This window comes from Drosophila takahashii, chromosome 3R (genome assembly GCF_030179915.1).
Source record: "Drosophila takahashii strain IR98-3 E-12201 chromosome 3R, DtakHiC1v2, whole genome shotgun sequence".
NCBI classification, from domain to species: Eukaryota; Metazoa; Arthropoda; class Insecta; order Diptera; family Drosophilidae; genus Drosophila; species Drosophila takahashii.
In genome coordinates, this window is record NC_091681.1 from 19,582,225 (window position 1) to 19,603,152 (window position 20,928).

Sequence of the window (20,928 nt, forward strand, 5' to 3'; positions counted from 1 at the left end):
AGTTTTATGAGGTTTCATTGGAGGGATAAGATTCCATATCTTTCAGACTGAATCTATGATCCTTCTTTAAACTATAATATAAATTCCGAAGTATCAGCCGATGCCAAGAGGGTTTCTCTTCCTAAGAGTGCCGAAGGAGTTGCGAATAGCGATAAAACATCCGGTTCCAGAATGGTTTTCATGCCCGTCTGCGATTTTTCGACATGACAGCTCACAAAAGGCAAACAAGTTTTATCGAATATTTTTGTCTTTTTTCTTTTGTTTGTATTACTTAAAATTTAGACAGCTCGAACTGACAATGGCTTTTAAATAATAATTAATTTAGATTTGAGTTTATTGTTATCTTTCTCACAGCTCCAGTGGAGTGGGTCCACTCAAAGCCATCCGCTATCAGTTAAATTGGTTTAGCAATATCATTTGTTTTCGGTTTTTTTCTTTTTTGCTATTCAACAAGGTAGACAAAGTATAGGTCGGCCGTATAAGTGGATCTTTGCAAAATCAAAATTGGGGAAAAATAATACATAAATAATTACAACATAATCAAGGATCAATGTGTTACTGCCAATTGGTAAAACTAAAGAATTCGCTGGTTCGATTCGGGGCGGGTCTTGGGGCGTTTCAATTGGACTAAACTTAAATATTCGCCGGAAATAATACTCAAATGAATGCACTGAAGACATCGGGACAAATAAAAAATTGGACGTAATAGGAAACTAAGAGCTTTAAAGGTGATTTTTCAACAATTCAAATTTAGCTGTGGCAACAACAGAAACTGTCTAATGTCGGTTATATAAGCGCCAACGTTGTTGCCCACGATGGTGAAGATTTGCTGATCGCGCCGGCGATGACAGTGGTGTCCGTCTAGGACATGTTCAGGATGATGGCGCGGGTGAAGTCCATCGTGGTCGATTGTCCGCCCAGATCCTTGGTGCGCACCTTGCCGTCGTTCAGCACCTTGTTGATGGCATTCTGAATGATCTCGCCGTAGGTTGGCAGGTTGATGTGGCGCAGCAGCTTCACGCCGCAGAGCAGCATGGCAGTGGGGTTGGCCACGTTCTTGCCGACAGCCTCGGCGAAGGTGTGACGTGCACCCTGCAATCAGAAATCGGAATTAGAGATAAGTCGAGGGTCTCGTAAATCAGAGTTTATAACAGATTAAGCTCTCGACAAAAAGTAGTCATACTGGAGATTAAACTCGTAGTTAGTCGACTAAAAACTAATTTAAATTCTCCTGAGCATGCTGAATTATTTACATAAATAGTACTCTTTTTACCTCTATGAAAAGGTAATTTTTAAAATATAAAGCAGTAGAAAAACTAAACGGATTCTTCGATTATCTTACCGGCTCAAAGACCACGGTCTCCGAGGAGTAGGAGGCTCCGGCCACGACACCAGCACCGCCCACAAGACCACTGGCCAGATTGTCCACAATGGCGCCATAGAGATTGGGGGTCACCATCACGTCGAACTGGTTGGGGTTGGAGACCATCTGCATGGTCGTGTTGTCCACGATCATTTTCTCGAACTGGATGCGGGGATAGAGCCGGGAGACCTCCTCGCAGGAGCGGAGGAAGAGGCCGTCGCCCAGCTTCATGATGTTGGCCTTGTGCACGGCGGTGACCTTCTTGCGCTGGTTCTTCGTGGCGTAGTCGAAGGCGAACTTGGCGATGCGCATCGACTTCTTGGCGGTAACGATCTTCAGGCACTCCACAATGCCGGGCACCGACTCGTGCTCCAAAGCCGAGTACTCGCCCTCGGTCTGCTCACGGATAATCACCGTATCGATGTTGGTGTGGCGCGTCTTCACGCCGGGCAAGCTCCGGACATGCACCACGTTGGCGTACAGATCCAGGTCGTTGCGGAGCTTCATGTTGAGGGTCTGCAGGTCACCCACGTTGCTGTAGTCGGGTGTGGCCAAAACGCCCTGGAGAAGATCGGTTAGACGTGATCATGCTATTTGATCCGACCGCAGCTCACCTTAATGCACACTTTGTTCTTCTGGATAGAGGCCACCACATCCTCGAGTTTGGCACTCAGCACTGGGTTGATTTCGGAGAGGAAGTAGCACTCGAAGTCCACGGGAACACTGGCTGCCTGAAAGATAAGATAGTATTATTTTGCATATCAAAACTCTTTTAATAAATACTTAAGGGGAATCTTATTAATCATAGGTCCTGAAATCTGTTTTCAATTGTGATATTTGAAGAATTTAAAACTAAAATATACTTTGTTACAAAGAAGCAAAAATAATGTTCCAAAAATAAAGTTAAAAGAGGATGTCCCATATAAATCTACAAATATTTTTAAGTAGCCACTTATCACATATCTTTACGATGTAGATAAGTTGGGGTGCTTTGATTTATATAATTGAAACACTCGTGATCGGGGAAAATTAAAATGTTATCAAATATTATTTTTTCAATATTCATTTACGCTACGAGTGATCAGTAAATTAAACTAAAAAGCTAACATAATGTTTAAGAATATATTTATCATGTATGGAGACAAACTCATCAATACAAAGATATGAAGTTGGAATCTTCTAAGCCTTTACAATGGATATTCTGATCTGAATGTCAAAAATTAATCTTCCAAAATATTTGTAGGACCTTGAAAATGATGCCCTATTCAAAAGTTCTGAAGTTTAAAGCTTCTTCTTTCATAATATTAAAATTATTATCTATAGAAACCAGGGACCGTAAATAATCATTATTTGAGATTTTTATTTTAAAAGGCCTACTGAGGTTTTTACAAGTTTTAATCAACAATTTAACTGATTTTTATGCACTTTATAGACATGAACAAATAACAGATAATTTGCTTTCCAGATTTGTTGAAATGCATATACTTTGTGGACAAGAGTAAAAAGAACGTTATTTTTGACGTTTAAAACAAAATATCACAGTAGTCTTTTTAAAATAAAAATCTCAAATAATGATTATTTACGGTCCCTGATAGAAACCATGATAGTTTTAAGATTCTTCTTCCATAATGTTTTGTACAGGAAGACTAGACTGTTTATAAATAAGGAATCTTGACCAGTTAGCTACCTTGAAGACCTCCTGGAGGGAGTAGACCAGCTCGGGACCCACACCGTCGCCGGGAACCAGTGTGCAGGTGGTCCTGTTGGCGCCGTAGCTATCCTGTAAGACGGAAGAGATTCTGGTTACCTCTAGTGCCTCCGAAATTTCGCGTATAACTCACCGAAGACCGGACAGCCGACGTGGTGTGCAGACTACGTGCTGCCGCCGCCTGAAAAGAATTGAAATTATACAGAATTAGGGATGGAGCTGGCTAGGATTATAACCTCAAAAAAAAAAAGAGAACTGGGCCCCAGTGCAGAAATATTTGCACAGCGCGTCGCGGGCAAGTGTTTATGTAAGAGGTCCGGATCTTATGAGCATTTACCTGCATGAAGGTGCGTCCAACGGTTCTCGCCAGCATCGACATTTTGCTAATCGGTTCGCTAGGTCTTCCGGCTGCTGCTCAAAAATCAAACGTGAATCCTGTGAGCACGGGAAATTTGATTGCGATGTGATTTTTGCTCCGGTGCCAAACCGAAAATTTCAATAGGACCAAATCGACCACGCAAACCAGCTGATTGGCTCTGGCTACCAGGGCTGGCTACAGCCGCCCACGAAACGCGTCCAGTGTTGGATAACGACCAGCTATCGCAATCTTGGCGGGCGAAAATTGGCAACGGAAATATGCGATTATTGAAAAAAGAAATTCAGAAAAAAACACATTTTATGGGGTTTGACTTTGTTTACTGTGAATGTTGTATTGATTTAAAATTTAGAAAAATATTACATTTAATCTTTTATTTAATACCCATTTACACTGCGTTTTTGTGTAGGTGAGCTTTAATAAAATATAAACGCAATTAATTTATAAATACTTTACAATTATTTTATATTTGTTGAACTTATTCAATTACTATCCCATTTGTAGAATTTCTTTAAGGCTCTGGTCGCAACATCATTTTATTATCTACAGAGAATATAATGTTATATAATGTATGTTAAATCATACACCAAAATGTTTATAAAAAGCTAAAAAAAAAATCAATCCAAAAGCTACATTGAAATCCTTTCAACCAAGCCGGCAGGAATCAAACCGTACATAAATGCCAATATAGCCTATTTATTTGATCTGTGTCACCGCTTCAAAAATTGTAAACTAGTCAAATATTTTATTCGTAGGATTTTTATTTCTTTCTTGTTTCGATAAATTAAACAACTATTAGATTGTAGCCCTTACTAATCACAATGTTCTTTAAGAACACCATAAAAAAGTTTCCAATTTCCAGCAGCAATAATTCACAGAACGATCAAAATTCCGGGGTTCCACTTCTTGAAGACCTTCCCAATATTTTGTAGTGGATTTAATGATGGTGTTTCTCTATATATAATTTGTATAATTGAAGCTAAACAAAATGTTACAAATATATATAAGGGTTTTTCTCATTTAAACTGTGATCTCTAATTGGACAAATTACATATTGCTGTTTATCTTTTGCGTTTAGTGGCTGTCGTTCCGTCTTCTCCTGGACTAATAACAAATAATAAGTGTATCTTCTTGTTTTTGGAGGAAGGGGATGTGGGACGTAGTCTACAAATACAAGAGGCCGCTGGCAGCTGCGTGGGCCATCAGGGTGTTGGCCGCCTGCTGCGTCTCCAGCATGAGGCGGGCCTCCTTAATCCATTCTCCGGCAATTTTGCGGGATGCGCCCTGCAGCAGGTTCATGTACTTGAGGGCCTGCAGGAAGTCGCTGCGATCGACATGGTATCTATGGAATATTAAAGGGTTAGTTTTTGCTCATACTATGTGATGAATCTAGTTACCTGGCCCTGTTTAGAATATCGTAGGTGTCCAGCTTGCTGTAGTCGAAGGGTTTGTTGTCGAGTTCGTCCTTGGAAATGGGATTATCGGGTCGCAGAATGAACAGCGATTGCAGATAGGACAGGAAATAGATGGGCAGGCCGGCTCCATCCTCTGGCACCAGAGCCAGTCGTCGCGCCACGCGCTCCACGTTCAAGAAACGCTCACGCAGCGCCTCCTCGGGATAGACACCGCGCTCCTGAGCCTCCTGAGGCACGCTCTGCAGCACGGCTGCCACCAGATCGTCGCCCTCTGTAAGAATTTTCGTATTAGAAATGCTCCGACTTCCGTCCAGAAGATATTTTGTAACTTACTAGCCACCTTGGCAATGGCGTTGAGCTCGTTCTTCAGCGGACGCAGCTTCTCCTTGTAGTGCACGCCGGGAGTGGCAGTGCGCACGGAGGCCCACAGAGCTTGGCAGGCGGCCCACAAGGCCTGTGCCTGATTGGCAGTACGCTCTGCATCCGCACGCTCTAGAAAAAGGTTAAAAAAATAAATGTTAATTAGGATGAGGTGTTATTACTGCAACTCTAAGCTATAATAATATTTTTGGATCTAAAATAAAATTAAAAAATACTATAAATATAAACTAATCAATGTAATTACTTTTTAACTTGTGAAAATACCTTGAAACTCATCCTCTATCTCTAAAATAGCGGCATGTATCGGATGTTATGAATCGATTAAATTTCAAGCCAGACTAAACTAGCTTAAGAGATTAGTTTTTAAGAGGTTTACTCACCTGCTAGAGCCGCGTCCATGCCGCGCAGCTTGCCCAGCATTGCGGCCAATTGCAGCTTATAGTTGGCCTTCTCGGAGGCCAGCTTATCCTCCAGCTCGCGCTTAAAGGTCCGCGTGAGATCCGTCTCCCGCTGGGCCACGATGTCCTTGATGTGATCGGCATGGGCCTCCGCCTGTTTTTTGAGCTGCATGCGCAGCAGCTTGTCGGATTCGGCATGGATGTGGAAGATTTTCTTCTGGTTTTCCACAGCCAGCTTGCGCCGCTCAGCCTCCAAATGGTATTCCAGCTGGGCGCGCAGAGCCTCTGAATCGTTGTCGCCGCGAACCGAGTCAATGGCCCGCTTCAGGCGCAGTTCACCATCGGTTTGCAGGCGCTGCAGCTCCTTTTGGTAGGCCAGGACGTGGGTGTAGGCGTGCAGGATGAACAAGTCGAGGTCCTCCTTGGACAGATTGAGTTTCTTGTCCGCCAAACTGAGGCCGGGGAAAATGGACTCGATCTCGTCAATGAAGTAGTTGCGTGCCTTCTCCACATTGCGCCAGTACTTGTCCGACACGCTGGCGGTGTCCTTGTGTCGGTACAGTTCGTCCTTCACGTTGCCAATGTGATCGACCAGCTTCTTGATCTTATCGCGCACGGCCTCCACTTTCTTGGCGTTTTGCGCCGTCGCCGCAGCACTCAGGGCGATCTCGCAGGCAACTGCAATTGATGGGGAAAGTAAGATTTAATCTTGAAATACTTTGGTAGCTAGTAGCCTTACCAATCTTCTCTTGGGCTTCACGAGCTGCGCGCTCCGCCGTTGCTACCGCCGAATCCCGGGCACTCGCACGATTCTTCAGCGTGGTCCAAAGAGAGTTCTCCCCGTTCTCCACCGCCTTGTCCACGACTTTGCGAACATCGTCATTGAAGCTGAAAAGGAAATAATGGTAAAGCTTAGAGAAATCATTCAAAATAATATAAATGTGTGCTAGAATGGCTTCTTTGGCTTTTAATGTCCTTTTAAAAACTTATTTCTTAGTTCTATATAGCTGAGGTACAGATTTTAGATAATACATTTTATAAAAGGCACTTTTTATGACATATGCCGTCTATAATTAACGATGATGCATTAATGTACGACGAAACTATTTTAAAATACGACATAAGTTCTTGTTGAGAATAATCTTCAAAATGTATTTAATGCTTACCCCTTCAAGACGCCTATGGCGCTGTTGTACTCCTTGACGGCCAGTTGGGCGGCCAGTTCGATGGCTTTCTCCAGCTCGACGACCTCGCGAGGCAGCGGATCCTCCTTGGGCTTAGCTGCAGGCACAGGCGCTGCAGCTGGCTTCTCGGGTTTCGACGCTGGCTTCGCTTCAGTCTTGCTGACTTCGGTCGCCTTCGAGGGCTTCTTTTCCTCGGCTGGAGTGGCCTTTACCGGCTCCACTTTGGCCTTCTTGGCCTTTTCATCGCCACTGCCGCCGCCAAACAGACCCGTCACCTTTGAGGTAACCGAGTCCACGGTGGATGTGACCGTCTCGAAGCCAGACTTGACCTTGTCGATCTGGTCGTTGACGTTCTTGGTGATGCCCTTGAACGGCGGCTCCTCCTGCAGCGCCACTTTGATGACCGAACCGGCGCCTGGGACATTCTTTTCCACCAATTTACGGAAGTCGTCGTCGTATCTGGAAAGGGAGTTGTATATTAGTTTGATTCTTTGGAGGTTTATTGGGATTTCAATGTTAGCATAGTAAGAGGAACTAATATCTTTGATTTTAGCTTGATTTTAGAAGTTTTAGCGAGTATTACAGATGGCTCCACTCGTCATAAGATAAAAGAAATGCCTCTGCATTGTAACAGAAGCCAATATCAATGATTTTAGCTTGATTTTAGGAGTTTTAGAGAATATTTCAGTTCGCTCTACTCGTCATAAGATAAAATAAATGCCTCTGCATTGTAAAAACCTCGATATCTTTGGGTTATGAGTAAAGGACCCGAATTTCATTGGGTAGGGGATTTATGGAAAAGATCTGGTATCTGGTATACAACTCTTGGGTGGTTAAATTGTTTACTTGGCGTAGGTGATGACTCCGCCGACGGCTGCCAGCGGGGAGACGAAGAGGACCACTTTGCCGAAGCCGGCTTCGCGCATATGCGGTGGCGGCGGCAGGCCCTGGTATCCTTGGTGTCCTTGCTGCCCCTGCTGCCGCCGCCCCTGCTCCCTGCTGCCACTTCCGCTGCTGCTGCTGCTTCCGCCGAACTGCCTGTTGTTTGTGGACGTCGTCTGCTGCAGCGTCCGCTGTGGAAATCAAAGGCAAAGGGTTTAGGACATCCGGCAAGGAGACTTGGCTGACCCGCAGACACCCCCGCTCCCTTGGACAACTGGAATTTTGGAGCTTTTCGCCCAATTCCTGGGCTTGGGAGATGACATAACCAGCGCCTCTTGTTGTATTTTCGCCAACCGCTTGTTTGTGGGCGCGCGGGGGTGTGCGGCAACGTGACGATCGATTTTCACGTTATCAAACAGCTAGAAATTGACGAGGCACAAAACTCACCTGCAGGGCGCACTTGCACTGATCTCGCACCGCTAGCCGATACATGGTGTTGATTCGCTCTGATCCTGCTGCTCCTGCTCCTTCGGCTCCGTGAATTTCAAGTCCCGGCGGCGTGAATTAAATTTTGCCCAATTCGTTCGAAGCTGGCTCGACTGCGTCAGCGCTGGTGGGTGAATGGCTGGCCAGTGCTGCTGCTTCCTCTTCCATCCCACACACTCACACCCACACGCACTCGTGTCCTGCGTCCTGCTTGTCCTTTTCGCTTCGCTTGCTCCTTCGCCGGCTGCACTGGAATTAGATCATTCAATTTTGGCTTGTGTTTTGAGGGGAAAAGTGTCGGCAACATATACGCATTTATGCGATAGGCCAGTCGGAATACGTTTGATTTAGAGATGGATGCGTGACAAACTTTCTCGATACGTCACAACAAACACAAATTTTTTAGGTTTTCGAAAAACATAGTGAAGTTTTGGTTTATTTTTGAAGAGAACACTTGATAATTACTACTAAAATTGTATATATTATTCTTTTAAAACAATTGATTGTAAACAGGCTATTAAACATTTGTAATTGTATATCATAGATTCATTGTAAGAATAAATCTTACTATCAATTATGATTTGGTTTACTCAGCTTAGAGCCAAATTAAACAAAGTCCCGAAGTCTTGCCATTTTAAATTCACTTAACAAGCTAAAAAACATATTACAATTTAAATTGAATAGAAAAAAGTTTCAAAAGTGAGGCCCGAACTTACTTCTTATACCCTTGTAGAGGGTATTATAATTTCAGTCAGATGTTTGCAACGCAGTGAAGGAGACGTTTCCGACCACATAAAGTATATATATTCTTAATCAGCACCAATAGCCGAGTCTATCTAGCCATGTCCGTCTGTCCGTCTGTCCGTCTGTCCGTCTGTCTGTCTGTCCGTCTGTCCGTTTCTATGCGAACTAGTCTCTCAGTTTTAAAGCTATCGCGATGAAACTTTCCCGAAAGTCTTCTATTGCAGGTAGTACATATGTCGAAGCGAGCCGGATCGGACCACTATATCTTAAGGCTCCCATAGGAATATTCAAACAAATATAAGAAAATTCATTGTAACTTTGTAGGAAGTAGGCTTTTTGATTCTTGACTACCTAAAAACAAAATTTAAACAAATAGAAACGCTGAATCTGGAATCCCTGGAACTGCACCGAGTGAGCATTCTTTTATCTGCAAGGGTATATAAGCTTCGGCTGGCCGAAGGTAGCTTCCTTTCTTGTTAAATAGTAATTTTCTTGGGAATCCCCCTTAAATTAATTTTATCACGATATGCACTACATGTACCCACCTCTAATTGAATGTTAACATGTGATTGTAATTGCTTCGCTGTGAATGAAAAATAAAAACAGCTGGCTGCTGTTACGCGATACGAGAAGAGGAAGAGCCCTTACGATTTTATATGGACTTTAAAGTTTATTTTGGGTTTTAGCCAATTTAAGTGAGAGAAATGCTAAGAACTTTTGTGACTAGCGGTAAGTTAATGTGCTGTAGTATGTGATACATATTTGGGACTTGAAATTTCCTATAACTTTCAGCTCTGCGCAGCGTTTGCCGCCAGTCGCCGGCTGCACCATCGGTGATTCCTCTGGTCCATCGGACGCAACGTGCCAATTTGGTGACTCTGGCCTGCCGCCCCAGTCTGCTGCCCGTTCCATCGCTGTCGTCTCCTGCTACCCCACAGTTCCTCCAGCTGCCCGGAGGCCTGGCAGCCTCGGGATCACCACCAAACACACGCAGCGTGACCAAGTTCTCGCTGATCAAGGGAAAACGGAAGACCGCCAAGGCGGTACTGAAGCGTTTTAAGCGCCTGGACTGGGGCGCCTGGATACGCACCCACTCCGGACGCCAGAAGAAGCTGTTCAAGAAATCGTCAGCCCTGCGCCGCCGGCTCAAGCAGCACGTCTTCACCAACGCCACGCAGAGCTGGCTGCTGGACAAGATGGTCACCAGCTTCTGGCGCCGCCCCAAGCACTACATCAACGATCCCTACAGGCCCTATCACAGCCGCAACGAGTACTACGCCACCCAGTCGAAGACATTTAAAGTCTAACCTTGTTGGACTTGTTGATTAAATGATAATACTTCAATCTTTAAATATTCCTCGGCCTGGTTTCTTAATATCTGATATAGTTAAACATCAATTTGATTTTTAATAGATCAAAAGTAATCAGAAATTGTTAAAATGGGCATAGATTATTTCAGTGGGCTTATTGGACCAACCCATTTGATAAAAACCATAGAAATATGTATTATCTGATTATAGTTAAAGATCAATTTATGTTTTCAAGAGATCAAAAGTAATCAGACATTGATAAAATGGGCATACATTCTTCTAGTGGGATTATTGGACCAACCCATTTGATAAAACCATAGAAATATGTATTATCTGATTATAGTTAAAGATCAATTTATGTTTTCAAGAGATCAAAAGTAATCAGACCTTGATAAAATGGGCATAGATTCTTCTAGTGGGGTTAATGGACCAACCCGTTTGATAAAAACCATAGAAATATGTATTATTTTTGCTAAAAAGTCAAATATGTAGAAGCTTTTCCGTTTAAACTGTAATAGAAAAGCAATTTTAAGTGCAGTAATCGCATGCTTGTTAAATTTAAGTGTTTCAGTTTGCTTTTCATACAAAATTGAAATCGATTGATACCACATCTTCTTAGCCCACTCCTGATTACCATTGAAAACTGCTAGCTCACTGATTAAATGCCTTTGTTTCATAAACAACAAATAACTGTACAAACGTATAACAAATAATAGGGAATTATGACCTTAGGGGGCCACCACCTTGTTGCACAGCTTGCCCAATCCGACAATCTCCGTCTGGATGACATCGCCGGGCTTGAGGAACTCCGGCGGACTGCGGTGCATGCCCACGCCCTTGGGCGTTCCGGTCACAATAATGTCGCCCGGCAGCAGGGTGATGGTCTGCGTCAGCCGGTTGATCACATCGTCCAGCTTGAAGATCAGGTTGCCGGTATTGCCGTTCTGCTTCTCCACGCCGTTGATCGAGGTCTTCAGATTCAAATTGTAGACATCCGGCACCAGGCTCTTGTGCACCACAGCCGGTCCCAGGGGCAGGAAAGTGTCCATCGACTTGCCGATGAGGAACTGACCGCCATTCCGCTCCTTCTGCCAGTCGCGGGCGGAGATGTCCTGGGCCACCGTGTAACCGAAGACGTAGTCCATCGCCTGGGTTTTGGGCACCTGGCGGGCGACCTTGCCAATGACACAGACCAGCTCCACCTCCCAATCGATTTTCTGTGGAAAGTTTTTCGTTTTTTTTTTTTGTTAATCTCGATGGGGCTATCTCTTGTTATCTCGTGTTCTACGTACGTTGCTCGCCGAGTGGGCGATGACATTATCTTGGGGACCCACCAGGGCGTTGTTAAACTTGCTGAAGAACATGGGCTCCTTGGGGGCCGGTTTGTTCTGCTCATCGCAGTGGTCCTGGTAGTTAAGGCCTGCGGGGAAATGATGGAACTATTTTGAAGGTCAAGGTCCACACACGGAACTAACTCACCAATGCAAATGATTTTGCCGGGATCGGTGAGAGGTGGCAGCAATGTGACATCATCGTTCACCTCCAGCCGCGGCTGCTTCTCGGCCTTTTGGACCAGCTCCTCCAGGTTGGGGTTCTGGGCAATCAGGGTCTTCAGATCGCTGGGCACGCCCTCCAAGCCGGCGAATTCGACTAGCGACTTTTGGTCCTCGGAGAGGAAGCCAAGGCGCTTGGCCAAATCACCTTTGCGCAGGTATTGAACGAACCTCATTCTGGCAGCTAGCATTTATGACTGATTCAGGGGATCGAAGCGATCGGGGCTATGCAATTAACTCTCCAGTGGAGTGGCCGAACACGATTCTCACGTAATGGGGACACCAACAAAACAAAAAGCTAACGAAAACAAGCACGTTTTTCAACACTGCCAGCGATTAACCCCCTAAAGCCGCAGGGGGAATAACAATTTGAATTACATTGAGGGGATTCCCTAAACTGTTGAATTCCTGAGTTGTTGAAATTTCAACAAAAAATTTTAGCAATTAAGGGAATGACCCTAAATGGTTCTTGTTGAATTTTCAAACAGCTGTTATTTGTTGAAAAGTTTCACGGAAAATGTAAAATGTAATTTATTATTGCTATTTACTGTCTAAAACTGTTACCAAGGTAAAAAAAACCACAAATATGCTTTCTAAGTTGATTTCGAAATTAATAATGCGTACTGGTGGTACTAAAATGTTACAGAGTTGCCATGACTTTTAAATTATAATTTAATTTACTGCGAGTAACTATGTTTGCTAATTATACCAGTTATGCTAAAAAATTATATTGTTTTTATTGAAAGGTATTAAATAGGCATATGAAACGTTTACGAAACTTCAATTAGGATCACTAGCCAAGTTGTCCTCAGTTTGTAAGTTTTAAAATAATGTTATTTTTTAGACTCAACCAATTATTTTCTGCGAGAATAATTGAAAAATAAATTTGGTTTTTTAGAAGTAATGTGCAGTTTATTTAAAGACAGAGCTCGCAAGTTAAAACGCAATAGACAACAATTTCAATCGCATTAAATAACTTACAAAAGTCGATTTTCAACAGATATCAATCATCTATCTATAAACATATATTTAATCTTATCGCTATTAGCGGTTAATTTACCGACATTCCGCCCTGTTCTTTACTGCTTCCGCCAACTTGGACTAATATAAAGTGGAAAGCTTTTTTATCACCTTATCACGATTACAAAAAACCACTTTAAAATTGCAAAAACTCTGTCGATTAAATTCACTTTACTACGAGCAACAAGCCGAGATGGATGACTTTCTGGTGGACCTGGTGGAGATTCTCGAGGACAACGAGCAGGACCTCAAGCGAATGCTCCTTGGACTCAACAATCTGCAGCAGAACAATGGGAATGGAAGCCCCTTATTTGGCCCTCAACTGATAAAGTTCATATCTTCACCAATGGCTGAGAGCCCGAAGGAAAAGCCTCCACGACATCGTCAGGTGGATGGAAAGCTTCTGGTGCACCAACTCCTGGCCATAGCCAACGATATTCTATATGGGCAGAAAGAAGAATGTCTTGGGAAATTAATACAAGCCACACTAAGGCTCCTGGAGTCCGGGGAACCCCAAAAAATCAGATCCGCCTGCTTTCTGATAAGCAAAATGCAGTTGTTCTGCGAAACTGAAGGAGCGATTTACCAAATCCTACTGGATGCCTTGCAGTGCAGTGGTAAGCAGTTTTCCGCTTTTGTGAAAATCATAGATAGTCTGGAAAACCAGCAGACCGACCTGGTTTTGAGCACTCTAAGCTCCCAGCTACCCCTGTTGGGGATACCGCAGCGCATGATTCGAACCGTATCAAGTAAGGACCTCTATATAACTATGACTGTACTACAAAGGCGTATAAACATTTATGACATAAAGTCTCCGACATGGCTGCGCTTCTTGTGCCTTCGACTCCTGCAGGAGGAGAGAATCCCGATCCTGTGCGAGGCCCTCCGCTTCATTCTGCTTCACATATCTCTTACCCAAGTGTGTTCCTTGAACCTGCTGCCAAAACTACTAATTGCCAGCAACCGAAATGAGTTGTACGACTGCGAAGACAACAATTATCTTACGATGGAGACTTTTAGCCTATTTGATGGAAGTGCCAATAATCAGATGCTGGAGGCACTAGTTGAAATTCCCTGGAAGAGCCTCCCTCTGATTCACTGGCTAAACATATTACACCGTTGTCTAACTAACTCCAAGTCTGATAAGGAGTATCTTCAACATTTATGCTCTCGTCGTCGAGCCATTGAAAATATTTATCTGCGACAGGCAGTAACCCAATATATACTTGATGCTTTCAGAGTAAGTCTTCATGAAAATGGTTGAGTGTCCGTCAATAACCAACCGTTCTTTTATCTTTTACAGGACACAATCAATAAGTTTTCCTTGAGCGAATATATGAACTTTGTAGAGCTTCATTTTGATAAAGGAGAAGGTCGTTGGGTAGCAGAGCGATTAATATGGAAAATTGAAGAATGCTCAGACTTTGAAGATCACATTGAAAGTTTTAACAAGAACTGCTGTGAAGTTTTTATTGAGGCTAACAACTTTTATTTTAAAATCAGACTGCTTTTTTCTACCTTCATAAAAGAGCTATATAAAGTCCCCAAACACAAACATGGTTGGTGGCGCCTAATTCTTTACGTTGAAAATAATGACTTTTATCAGATAGAAGTAGATAGAATAGAACTTAGCGACGAAGTTATGGAGTTCTATCGCAAAGTTTATAATGTGGACACGTCGATGCTTCTTGAGTGTTCGAGTCTCGAGGAGATGCAACTGCACTTAATTGACAAACTGGGTTGCCAAACAAGCGAGGAAGAGTCCTTCCTTAAAGCGCGTTGTGTGAACCTCTTTGTCAGGAGAAAAATAAAGACCTGGAGCCAGTTAGAAGAGCTACAATTGAAACCCTTAGAACTATTGGATAATGGTGTCACGTCTGAGTTTTTGATTAAAACATTAAGAAGCCATAAAAAAAAAATAAAAGACGAAAACGTTTTGCCTGCTCTGATAGACCGTTTAAGAGATAATAGCCTGGAAATGTAAGCGAATGACTCTAAAAAATGTAATTTAGTGTAATTTATCTGGTTTTCAGACAATCCATCTTAGAATACGCTTCTGCAAATCTGTCGGAGGAGGAGTGTGAACAAATCATAACAAATTTGTTTAAAAGAAATTTCTTAAACATGGCTAAACATGTAAGAGTGTCGAAACCGTTCTACCTAAGAATGATTCTAGAAGGAGAACCGTTAACAGGAGAAGCACGGTGAGTTGCCTTTTTTAATTTTTTTAATACCAGTGTAGGAATATTTATATTTATATACTCTCCCCCCAGAATTGAGGCGGCTTTTTTATTAAAAAATTGCAAAGTTATGTATAGTAGTGCTAGAGCTCGGAAATACATCTTAGAAGGGGTTTTCGAATGTCGACATTTATTTCAACATGAAAATAACGTATTTGATGACCTGCTAAGCCTAAACCATAAGCTTTCGATTGAGCGTTACAATGAAAACTCCAAAGTGCACAGAAAAAAAATTCGTATTGCCAATGCTTTGATCACATTGAGTATGATAATCATTGATTTGATGTGGTCAGATAAGTTGTGGGAGGCTTTATTTTGCCCGAACGATCTACTAGGGATAAACATCATGTACGAGGTCTTGGTGGCACAAATGATGCCAAACATCGATCTGTTATTAGACCAACTGAAAAAATTACCATCTTTTAAAGCAACCCAACAGGAATCGCTCCTCTCCGTTACTCACATTTACGTATTAAAACATTTTGACACAATTAAAGACAATAAAAAATTGGTGGAGATTTTTAACTTGCTGCATCCATTGACAAAGAAAGCAAGTGGTCAAACACGTCTTCTGGCACAACTAATTCTACATAAATTGGCAACCATGTGTGAAAAAGAAAAGTAAGTTGCGAACTATAATATTACTCGAAAGACTTACATATTTATATTTTCCAGTACTTTCCCTAATGAAGCTGATGATTTAAAAAGCTCCATCGAAGCTGATTTGGGGGCGAAACTTGAAGACCTTCAGAGCGAGCCTCGCCTATTGCTTAGAATTTTATCTGCGTCTCAGAAATATCTGTATATTTATGAGTATGCTGAAGAGGTCCTTTGGCTTACAAATGCGCCATGTGATGAATGCATTTCTAGATGCAAGCACTTAGACAATGCTCGTGAGGCATTTAAAACAAGAAAAATAATATCTTCAGCTGTGCGATAAACACGACAAATACGGTTATTTTAACAGACATATATAGATATAGATTCTGTGAAAACCATAATAAAGTTAACTTTACAAACAAATAAATTTACTGGAACTAACATTTTATAGTTATTGCTTAAATTGGTTTATGAACATGGGTCATACAATGAAGTGACTACCAGATAACCAATTTTCAAAATAAATAATATAAACTTCAGGAAGTGTCCCCATTTGTAATCTGTAAGAAACAACTTTGGCTTTTCTGTGCTCAGAAGTCAGAACTCAAAGTTTATTTAAGGAAATAGGGAGGGACTGCCCCACACAGTTTAAACGCATTTTAACTACAACTCCAGTCGCATTCGATAACTTAAGCCGATTTTGTACAGATACCGGTCATCTACCTATGTATTCCACCTAGTCACTACCAGCGGTCACTTTGCCGCCCTCTCGACCGCCAAACTTCTCGGACAGCTCGTACTTCCAGCGCATGTAGGCCACTCGCATGCGGTCCCAAACGTTGTCCACAGAGTCCATGGCGGGACGCACATCCAACAGGGCGAAGCGGTAGTCCTTGTCCACCAGTCCGCCGTCGTAGTAATCGATGACGTAGCGCACATCCTTGCCGCAACGGTCGACGATCCAGTCATGCCTATCGAAGGGCAGCTCGTAACTGGAATGAAGTTGGGAATGTAAATAGGATGTTTCAGGTAGAATCTTTCATAGGAAAGGTGCCATGAAAAGTATGTGTAGTGTGAGTATTATGAAACTGCCATTAGAGCCCTGCGTGCATCATTCAATTTTTGTTTTATCATAGTATGCCATGATATTTCTGATTTGTTTAATTCAATTCTATGCGAAATAAATTGAATGTTTTTTTCTAATTCATTTCGAATTGAATGAATAATTTTTATGCATTTTATTAATTTGCCAGATTTTTTTTGTGCTTTCTTTTGAGAACAAAAAGTGGACAATTTTTAACAAATCAATGTTAACTGCTTAGAAAATAAAATTCAGGCAGATTTAATCACAAAATGATGGCCCTTTTTTCTTCAAAAGAAATTGTCGTTTGAATTATTTCGGAATTTATGCCATTCATTCATTCAATTCTATTAAACTCAAAATTCCTTCATATAAAACAAAAAATTCAAAATAATTCATAGAATCCATTCATGCCATTAACTTTATATCTAAAATGAAATAATATGTATTATCATGAAATAAATAAGAGTATGAGCCATTATATCATGGTTAATCTAGGATAATGCAGCCATCCACAGTCGAATTTGCTCGACGAACATTTTTGCGAACACAGGCAAGATAGAAACGTTTCTATCTTTGTCACACAAAACGTCGAACAAATTTATATGAAATATAAACGCGAACACTACCACCAACGTTGAACACACGAACATGTTCGCCAAACAAATTCGACTGTGGATGGCCTGCTTAACCCCACACAATTCTCGCTTATGGAGGTACAAAGGCGATTCACTCACCCCAGCCAGCTGCGGAAACGGGCACGTGGACTGAAGTCCTTGGCCTTGCCGCCGAAGCTCTTGAGGCGCGGATTGCCGCACTCCTTGGCGTGCAGCGCCTCCCACTTGAGCACCTCCTGCCAGGCCTGCTCGTTGTTGGCGTTGTGGATGCGTATGATGTCGCCCATGTCCTTCTGCGAGACGTCCTCGGTCTTCCAGCGCCAGCCCTTGCGCAGCATGGCGTTCCAGAACATCTGTTGGCTGGGGTACTGCCAGAACTGGACGGTGCCATCCTCGGTGACCTTGGGAATGGTCGAGGTCTGGCGGTCGGTGGGCAGTGGGAAGGGCTGGTCCGCCGCAGGCTGTTGGTTGGCCGGCGGCATCATGTTCAGCGGATTCACGTCGCTGTTGTCGTGCTGCACCGGGCACTCGGATGCGGCCTGCATCTTGGGATGTGGGGGCACGGCGGAGGCGGATTTCGCATCGCCTTGCTTCTGGTGCATGGGACATTCCGGTGGCGGGGAGCCGCCAGCGCTCATGTACTTGGCATGGTCCGCCGGCACACTTTTGGTGGCCTCCATTTGCACCCGGGTTATCGCTGTATTGCCCATTTCTGCTGCGGATTGTTCAGTAAACCAAATCTGTGTCACGAGGAAAATTCTATTAGTTCTCAGTTGCGTAACCAAAAGGGGTGGAACACCCGCTAAATACATGGCTATATCGCCCGGACTCACCCGATCCTCTTCGTCACAAGTCTGGGTATTTGTCTATCTGTTCCTGGAGCCAGTCGCTTTGAATTTTGATTGATATTTTCGTTAGTTCATCGTTAGAACGTTGGAGCCCAAAATGCAGTGAGGTTGTCGTCAGGGTTGCCAGACCGCTGGAAAGTGGACCAAGTGCTTCGACCGGGTGTAAATATGGAAAAGTTTACAAAAAAATATTAACATGTGTCAGCAGCAGTTGGAGCTTATATTGTTTGTTTCCTGTAACTGGAGTCGATTAAAAAATATTTCAAATAAATTGAGTTGTGTTGAATAGTGACAGCAGGTGGCAACCTTGGTGCCAGTGTTGTGCAATCGTTCAATGATATTTAAAAAATTTAGAAAATAAAAAAACTTTTCTTTGTTCTGGAATATTACAAATATCCAGTTATTTGCAAATCAAAATACCACATTATCTTAGTATTGAATAAAACTAAATTGGCAAATTGTCACTATATAAGAGCAAACCATAACAAAGCACTTCCAAAAAAAGAAAGTAGTGATTTTTTAACACACCTGATTACAATTTTTATTTATTAATTAAATCACTTTAAAATTAAACCCCCTTTGAAATGTAGGGGAAAAACAGAGTTTTTAGGGCCGTTTTCTCGTCCGCCTTTTAAATTTAAAGTAGGGTTAAAACTCTGATTTCCCATACGATTTCAAGGTTTTAACCCCACTTTAAATTTAACAAACGGACGAGAAAATGGGCCTTAGTGTTTGGTCGAGTGTATTTGGGTTAAAACTCATTTCGCCCTCTGGTAACACTGCCCGGAATTTGTTTTTGGGTAGACTTCCGATTTTTAGCTTGAAAAGTGAGTTATTGCCGCCTGATCGAGCGATTAAACCCTAAAACTAGGTAACACAAAGGAGCACCTGACTGGTGGCCAGCAGGAGAGTCCAAAGACATCCACGAACCTCCGATTTTTGGCCAGAAATAGGCGCACAACCTGGGCAGCTCCTGTGATGTAACCAAACGGCAAACTGCCAGAGAGCCAGAATTATTTATTATTATCTTGGATTTAATTTACTGATATTGCTTACCCTTCCTTCACAGAATGACCGCCGTATTCCGCGTTGGCCTGGTGCGGCTCGTCAGCCGCGGCGCCCAGTCGCCCAAACTTCTCCAGGCGCAGGCGAACGCCCTGCCCGCCGCCTTCCAGCAGCGATGCAGCATCTCCGGCAAGACGATGCGCGGTGGTCCCCGGGTGCCCAAGGCGGCCCCCTATCCGTACAAGACGAAGAAGTACAGCGTGGTCAATGCGTTCTTCGACAAGACCTCCAAGCGCTTCGACGAGAACTCCAAGGTGATCTGCGTGGAGGGACCCATTGCCGCCGGCAAGTCCAAGTTCGCCAAGGAGCTGGCCGAGGAGCTGGACATGCAGTACTATCCGGCCGTCGACCTGGACCTGATCTACATCAATTCGTACGGCTATGACATGCGTAAGCTGGATCCCCAGCTGCCGCCCAGCTGCCGCAGCTACGATGTGCGCAACTTCTGCCAGGATCCCAGCCACGATCTGGCCGCCCAGTTCCAGATCCGCATGTACATGCTGCGCTACTCGCAGTACATCGATGCCCTGCAGCACATCTTCAGCACCGGCCAGGGCGTCGTTCTCGAGCGCAGTCCCTACTCGGACTTTGTCTTCATGGAGGCCATGTTCCGGCAGGGCTATCTGTCCCGCGGCGCCCGTTCCGTGTACAACGAGCTGCGCCAGAACACCATCGGTGAGCTGCTGAAGCCGCATTTGGTCATCTATCTGGATCAGCCGGTCGAGACGGTCAAGAGGCAGATCAAGGCCCGCAACGTGGACTACGAGGTGCAGTCGAAGGTGTTCAGCGATGCGTACCTGAACGATGTGGAGCAGCTGTACAAGCAGCAGTACCTCAAGGACATCTCCACCCACGCCGAGCTGCTCATCTACGACTGGACAGCCGGCGGCGAGACCGAGGTGGTGGTCGAGGATATCGAGCGCATCGACTTCAACCAGTTCGAGGCGGACTCGCACAACAAGAAGATGCTCGACTGGCGCTTCCCGCTGGAGGCCGAGTGGTGCGAGGCCCGCATCAAGTACTGCCACGAGAAGCCCGACCTGATGAACTACTTCAATGTGCCGCGTTTTGACGTTCCGGAGCTGCTGCGCAGCGCCGACGACAGCAAAGTCTGGCGTGATGTTTGGTACAATGTGAGTGGCGAGCGGCTTATCGTACTTTTCGTACATTTCTCTTACATATTTATCTTGCTTCTTTGGCCCACAGGCTCCCGGCATGAAGTACCGTCCTGGCTACAATGCGGAAATGGGTGACGATGGTCTCCTGACCAAGACGAAATTGGGCATCAACCAGGCCATCTAGAGGGTTTCATGCCTTGCTTTTCAATTGAAATCATCTGGCGAAATGTGTTAATTATCTAATAAACAATCTAGTAAAATAATCGGAAGGCAACCTCTTGGAAAAAAGATTGTTCTGCTTTGAATGGAATCGCTTTTAGTCAGCTATATTAATTCACTTTAAACTAAATTTGAAACAAAGATCTGAACACAAATTTTCAACACTCACTGACAAGTTTATTTATTCGTAAACTTAAATTACTAAAAATATTTGTTAATTTTTATATTTTCCACTTTACCCGAACAGAGATTAATTTCGGAAATTCGTTTAGTTAATGCATAATGTTAGAGAATATTTTGTACACTTATTTAGCACTATA

General features: G+C 43.5%; 6 protein-coding genes across 8 annotated transcripts; 2 read left to right on the top strand and 4 right to left on the bottom strand.

Moving 5' to 3' along the window:
- Positions 1–239: 239 nt before the first annotated feature.
- On the bottom strand, positions 240–3,734 carry Idh3b (isocitrate dehydrogenase [NAD] subunit beta, mitochondrial). Its single transcript, XM_070216547.1, has 6 exons — positions 3,409–3,734; positions 3,205–3,252; positions 3,051–3,143; positions 1,978–2,094; positions 1,343–1,924; positions 240–1,092 (listed from the first exon to the last, which is right to left on the bottom strand). Exons 1-6 carry the CDS (start codon positions 3,448–3,450, stop codon positions 862–864), a joined length of 1,113 nt encoding a protein of 370 aa, XP_070072648.1. The 5' UTR covers positions 3,451–3,734; the 3' UTR covers positions 240–861.
- Positions 3,735–4,188: 454 nt separating this feature from the next.
- On the bottom strand, positions 4,189–8,592 carry Mitofilin (inner membrane mitochondrial protein mitofilin). Of its 2 annotated transcripts, none has more exons than XM_017152029.3 (8): positions 8,155–8,592; positions 7,672–7,898; positions 6,808–7,284; positions 6,381–6,529; positions 5,624–6,319; positions 5,196–5,354; positions 4,845–5,133; positions 4,189–4,789 (listed from the first exon to the last, which is right to left on the bottom strand). In XM_017152029.3, exons 1-8 carry the CDS (start codon positions 8,197–8,199, stop codon positions 4,612–4,614), a joined length of 2,220 nt encoding a protein of 739 aa, XP_017007518.2. In that variant the 5' UTR covers positions 8,200–8,592; the 3' UTR covers positions 4,189–4,611. The 2 variants fall into 2 exon arrangements, with proteins under 2 accessions (XP_017007518.2, XP_070072730.1); XM_070216629.1 differs by having other exon boundaries at positions 4,647–4,785; positions 4,841–5,133; positions 8,155–8,591.
- A 917-nt stretch (positions 8,593–9,509) lies between these two features.
- On the top strand, positions 9,510–10,289 carry mRpL35 (mitochondrial ribosomal protein L35). The gene is made up of 2 exons (XM_017152034.3): positions 9,510–9,666; positions 9,730–10,289. Exons 1-2 carry the CDS (start codon positions 9,642–9,644, stop codon positions 10,242–10,244), a joined length of 540 nt encoding a protein of 179 aa, XP_017007523.2. The 5' UTR covers positions 9,510–9,641; the 3' UTR covers positions 10,245–10,289.
- Positions 10,290–10,898: 609 nt separating this feature from the next.
- Positions 10,899–12,096, bottom strand: LOC108064480 (oxaloacetate tautomerase FAHD2A, mitochondrial). Its single transcript, XM_017152033.2, has 3 exons — positions 11,727–12,096; positions 11,540–11,667; positions 10,899–11,464 (listed from the first exon to the last, which is right to left on the bottom strand). Exons 1-3 carry the CDS (start codon positions 11,989–11,991, stop codon positions 10,976–10,978), a joined length of 882 nt encoding a protein of 293 aa, XP_017007522.2. The 5' UTR covers positions 11,992–12,096; the 3' UTR covers positions 10,899–10,975.
- A 4,144-nt stretch (positions 12,097–16,240) lies between these two features.
- On the bottom strand, positions 16,241–18,452 carry Cchl (Cytochrome c heme lyase). Its single transcript, XM_017152176.3, has 3 exons — positions 18,192–18,452; positions 17,479–18,098; positions 16,241–16,652 (listed from the first exon to the last, which is right to left on the bottom strand). The coding sequence occupies exons 2-3, from the start codon at positions 18,066–18,068 to the stop codon at positions 16,397–16,399; spliced, it is 846 nt and encodes a 281-aa protein (XP_017007665.2). The 5' UTR covers positions 18,069–18,098; positions 18,192–18,452; the 3' UTR covers positions 16,241–16,396.
- A 479-nt stretch (positions 18,453–18,931) lies between these two features.
- Positions 18,932–20,652, top strand: ND-42 (NADH dehydrogenase (ubiquinone) subunit ND-42). Of its 2 annotated transcripts, none has more exons than XM_017152178.3 (3): positions 18,932–19,033; positions 19,276–20,404; positions 20,478–20,652. In XM_017152178.3, exons 2-3 carry the CDS (start codon positions 19,277–19,279, stop codon positions 20,571–20,573), a joined length of 1,224 nt encoding a protein of 407 aa, XP_017007667.2. In that variant the 5' UTR covers positions 18,932–19,033; position 19,276; the 3' UTR covers positions 20,574–20,652. The 2 variants fall into 2 exon arrangements, with proteins under 2 accessions (XP_017007667.2, XP_070073306.1); XM_070217205.1 differs by lacking the exon at positions 18,932–19,033 and adding an exon at positions 19,168–19,186.
- The last annotated feature ends 276 nt before the right edge of the window (positions 20,653–20,928 follow it).

Coding starts and splice junctions, on each gene's coding strand:
- Idh3b (XM_070216547.1), bottom strand. CDS start 3,450: ATGTCGATGCTGGCGAGAACCGTTGGACGCACCTTCATGCAG. Junction 3,253..3,408: donor TTGGACGCACCTTCATGCAG/GTAAATGCTCAT, acceptor AATTCTTTTCAG/GCGGCGGCAGCACGTAGTCT. Junction 2,095..3,050: donor CCCTCCAGGAGGTCTTCAAG/GTAGCTAACTGG, acceptor CTTATCTTTCAG/GCAGCCAGTGTTCCCGTGGA.
- Mitofilin (XM_017152029.3), bottom strand. CDS start 8,199: ATGTATCGGCTAGCGGTGCGAGATCAGTGCAAGTGCGCCCTGCAG. Junction 6,320..6,380: donor TGAAGCCCAAGAGAAGATTG/GTAAGGCTACTA, acceptor CATCAATTGCAG/TTGCCTGCGAGATCGCCCTG. Junction 5,355..5,623: donor CATGGACGCGGCTCTAGCAG/GTGAGTAAACCT, acceptor ACCTTTTTCTAG/AGCGTGCGGATGCAGAGCGT.
- mRpL35 (XM_017152034.3), top strand. CDS start 9,642: ATGCTAAGAACTTTTGTGACTAGCG. Junction 9,667..9,729: donor AAGAACTTTTGTGACTAGCG/GTAAGTTAATGT, acceptor TATAACTTTCAG/CTCTGCGCAGCGTTTGCCGC.
- LOC108064480 (XM_017152033.2), bottom strand. CDS start 11,991: ATGCTAGCTGCCAGAATGAGGTTCGTTCAATACCTGCGCAAAGGTGAT. Junction 11,668..11,726: donor CGGCAAAATCATTTGCATTG/GTGAGTTAGTTC, acceptor ATTTCCCCGCAG/GCCTTAACTACCAGGACCAC. Junction 11,465..11,539: donor TCGCCCACTCGGCGAGCAAC/GTACGTAGAACA, acceptor AACTTTCCACAG/AAAATCGATTGGGAGGTGGA.
- Cchl (XM_017152176.3), bottom strand. CDS start 18,068: ATGGGCAATACAGCGATAACCCGGGTGCAAATGGAGGCCACCAAAAGT. Junction 16,653..17,478: donor CGTTTCCGCAGCTGGCTGGG/GTGAGTGAATCG, acceptor ACTTCATTCCAG/TTACGAGCTGCCCTTCGATA.
- ND-42 (XM_017152178.3), top strand. CDS start 19,277: ATGACCGCCGTATTCCGCGTTGGCCTGGTGCGGCTCGTCAGCCGCGGC. Junction 20,405..20,477: donor GGCGTGATGTTTGGTACAAT/GTGAGTGGCGAG, acceptor TTTGGCCCACAG/GCTCCCGGCATGAAGTACCG.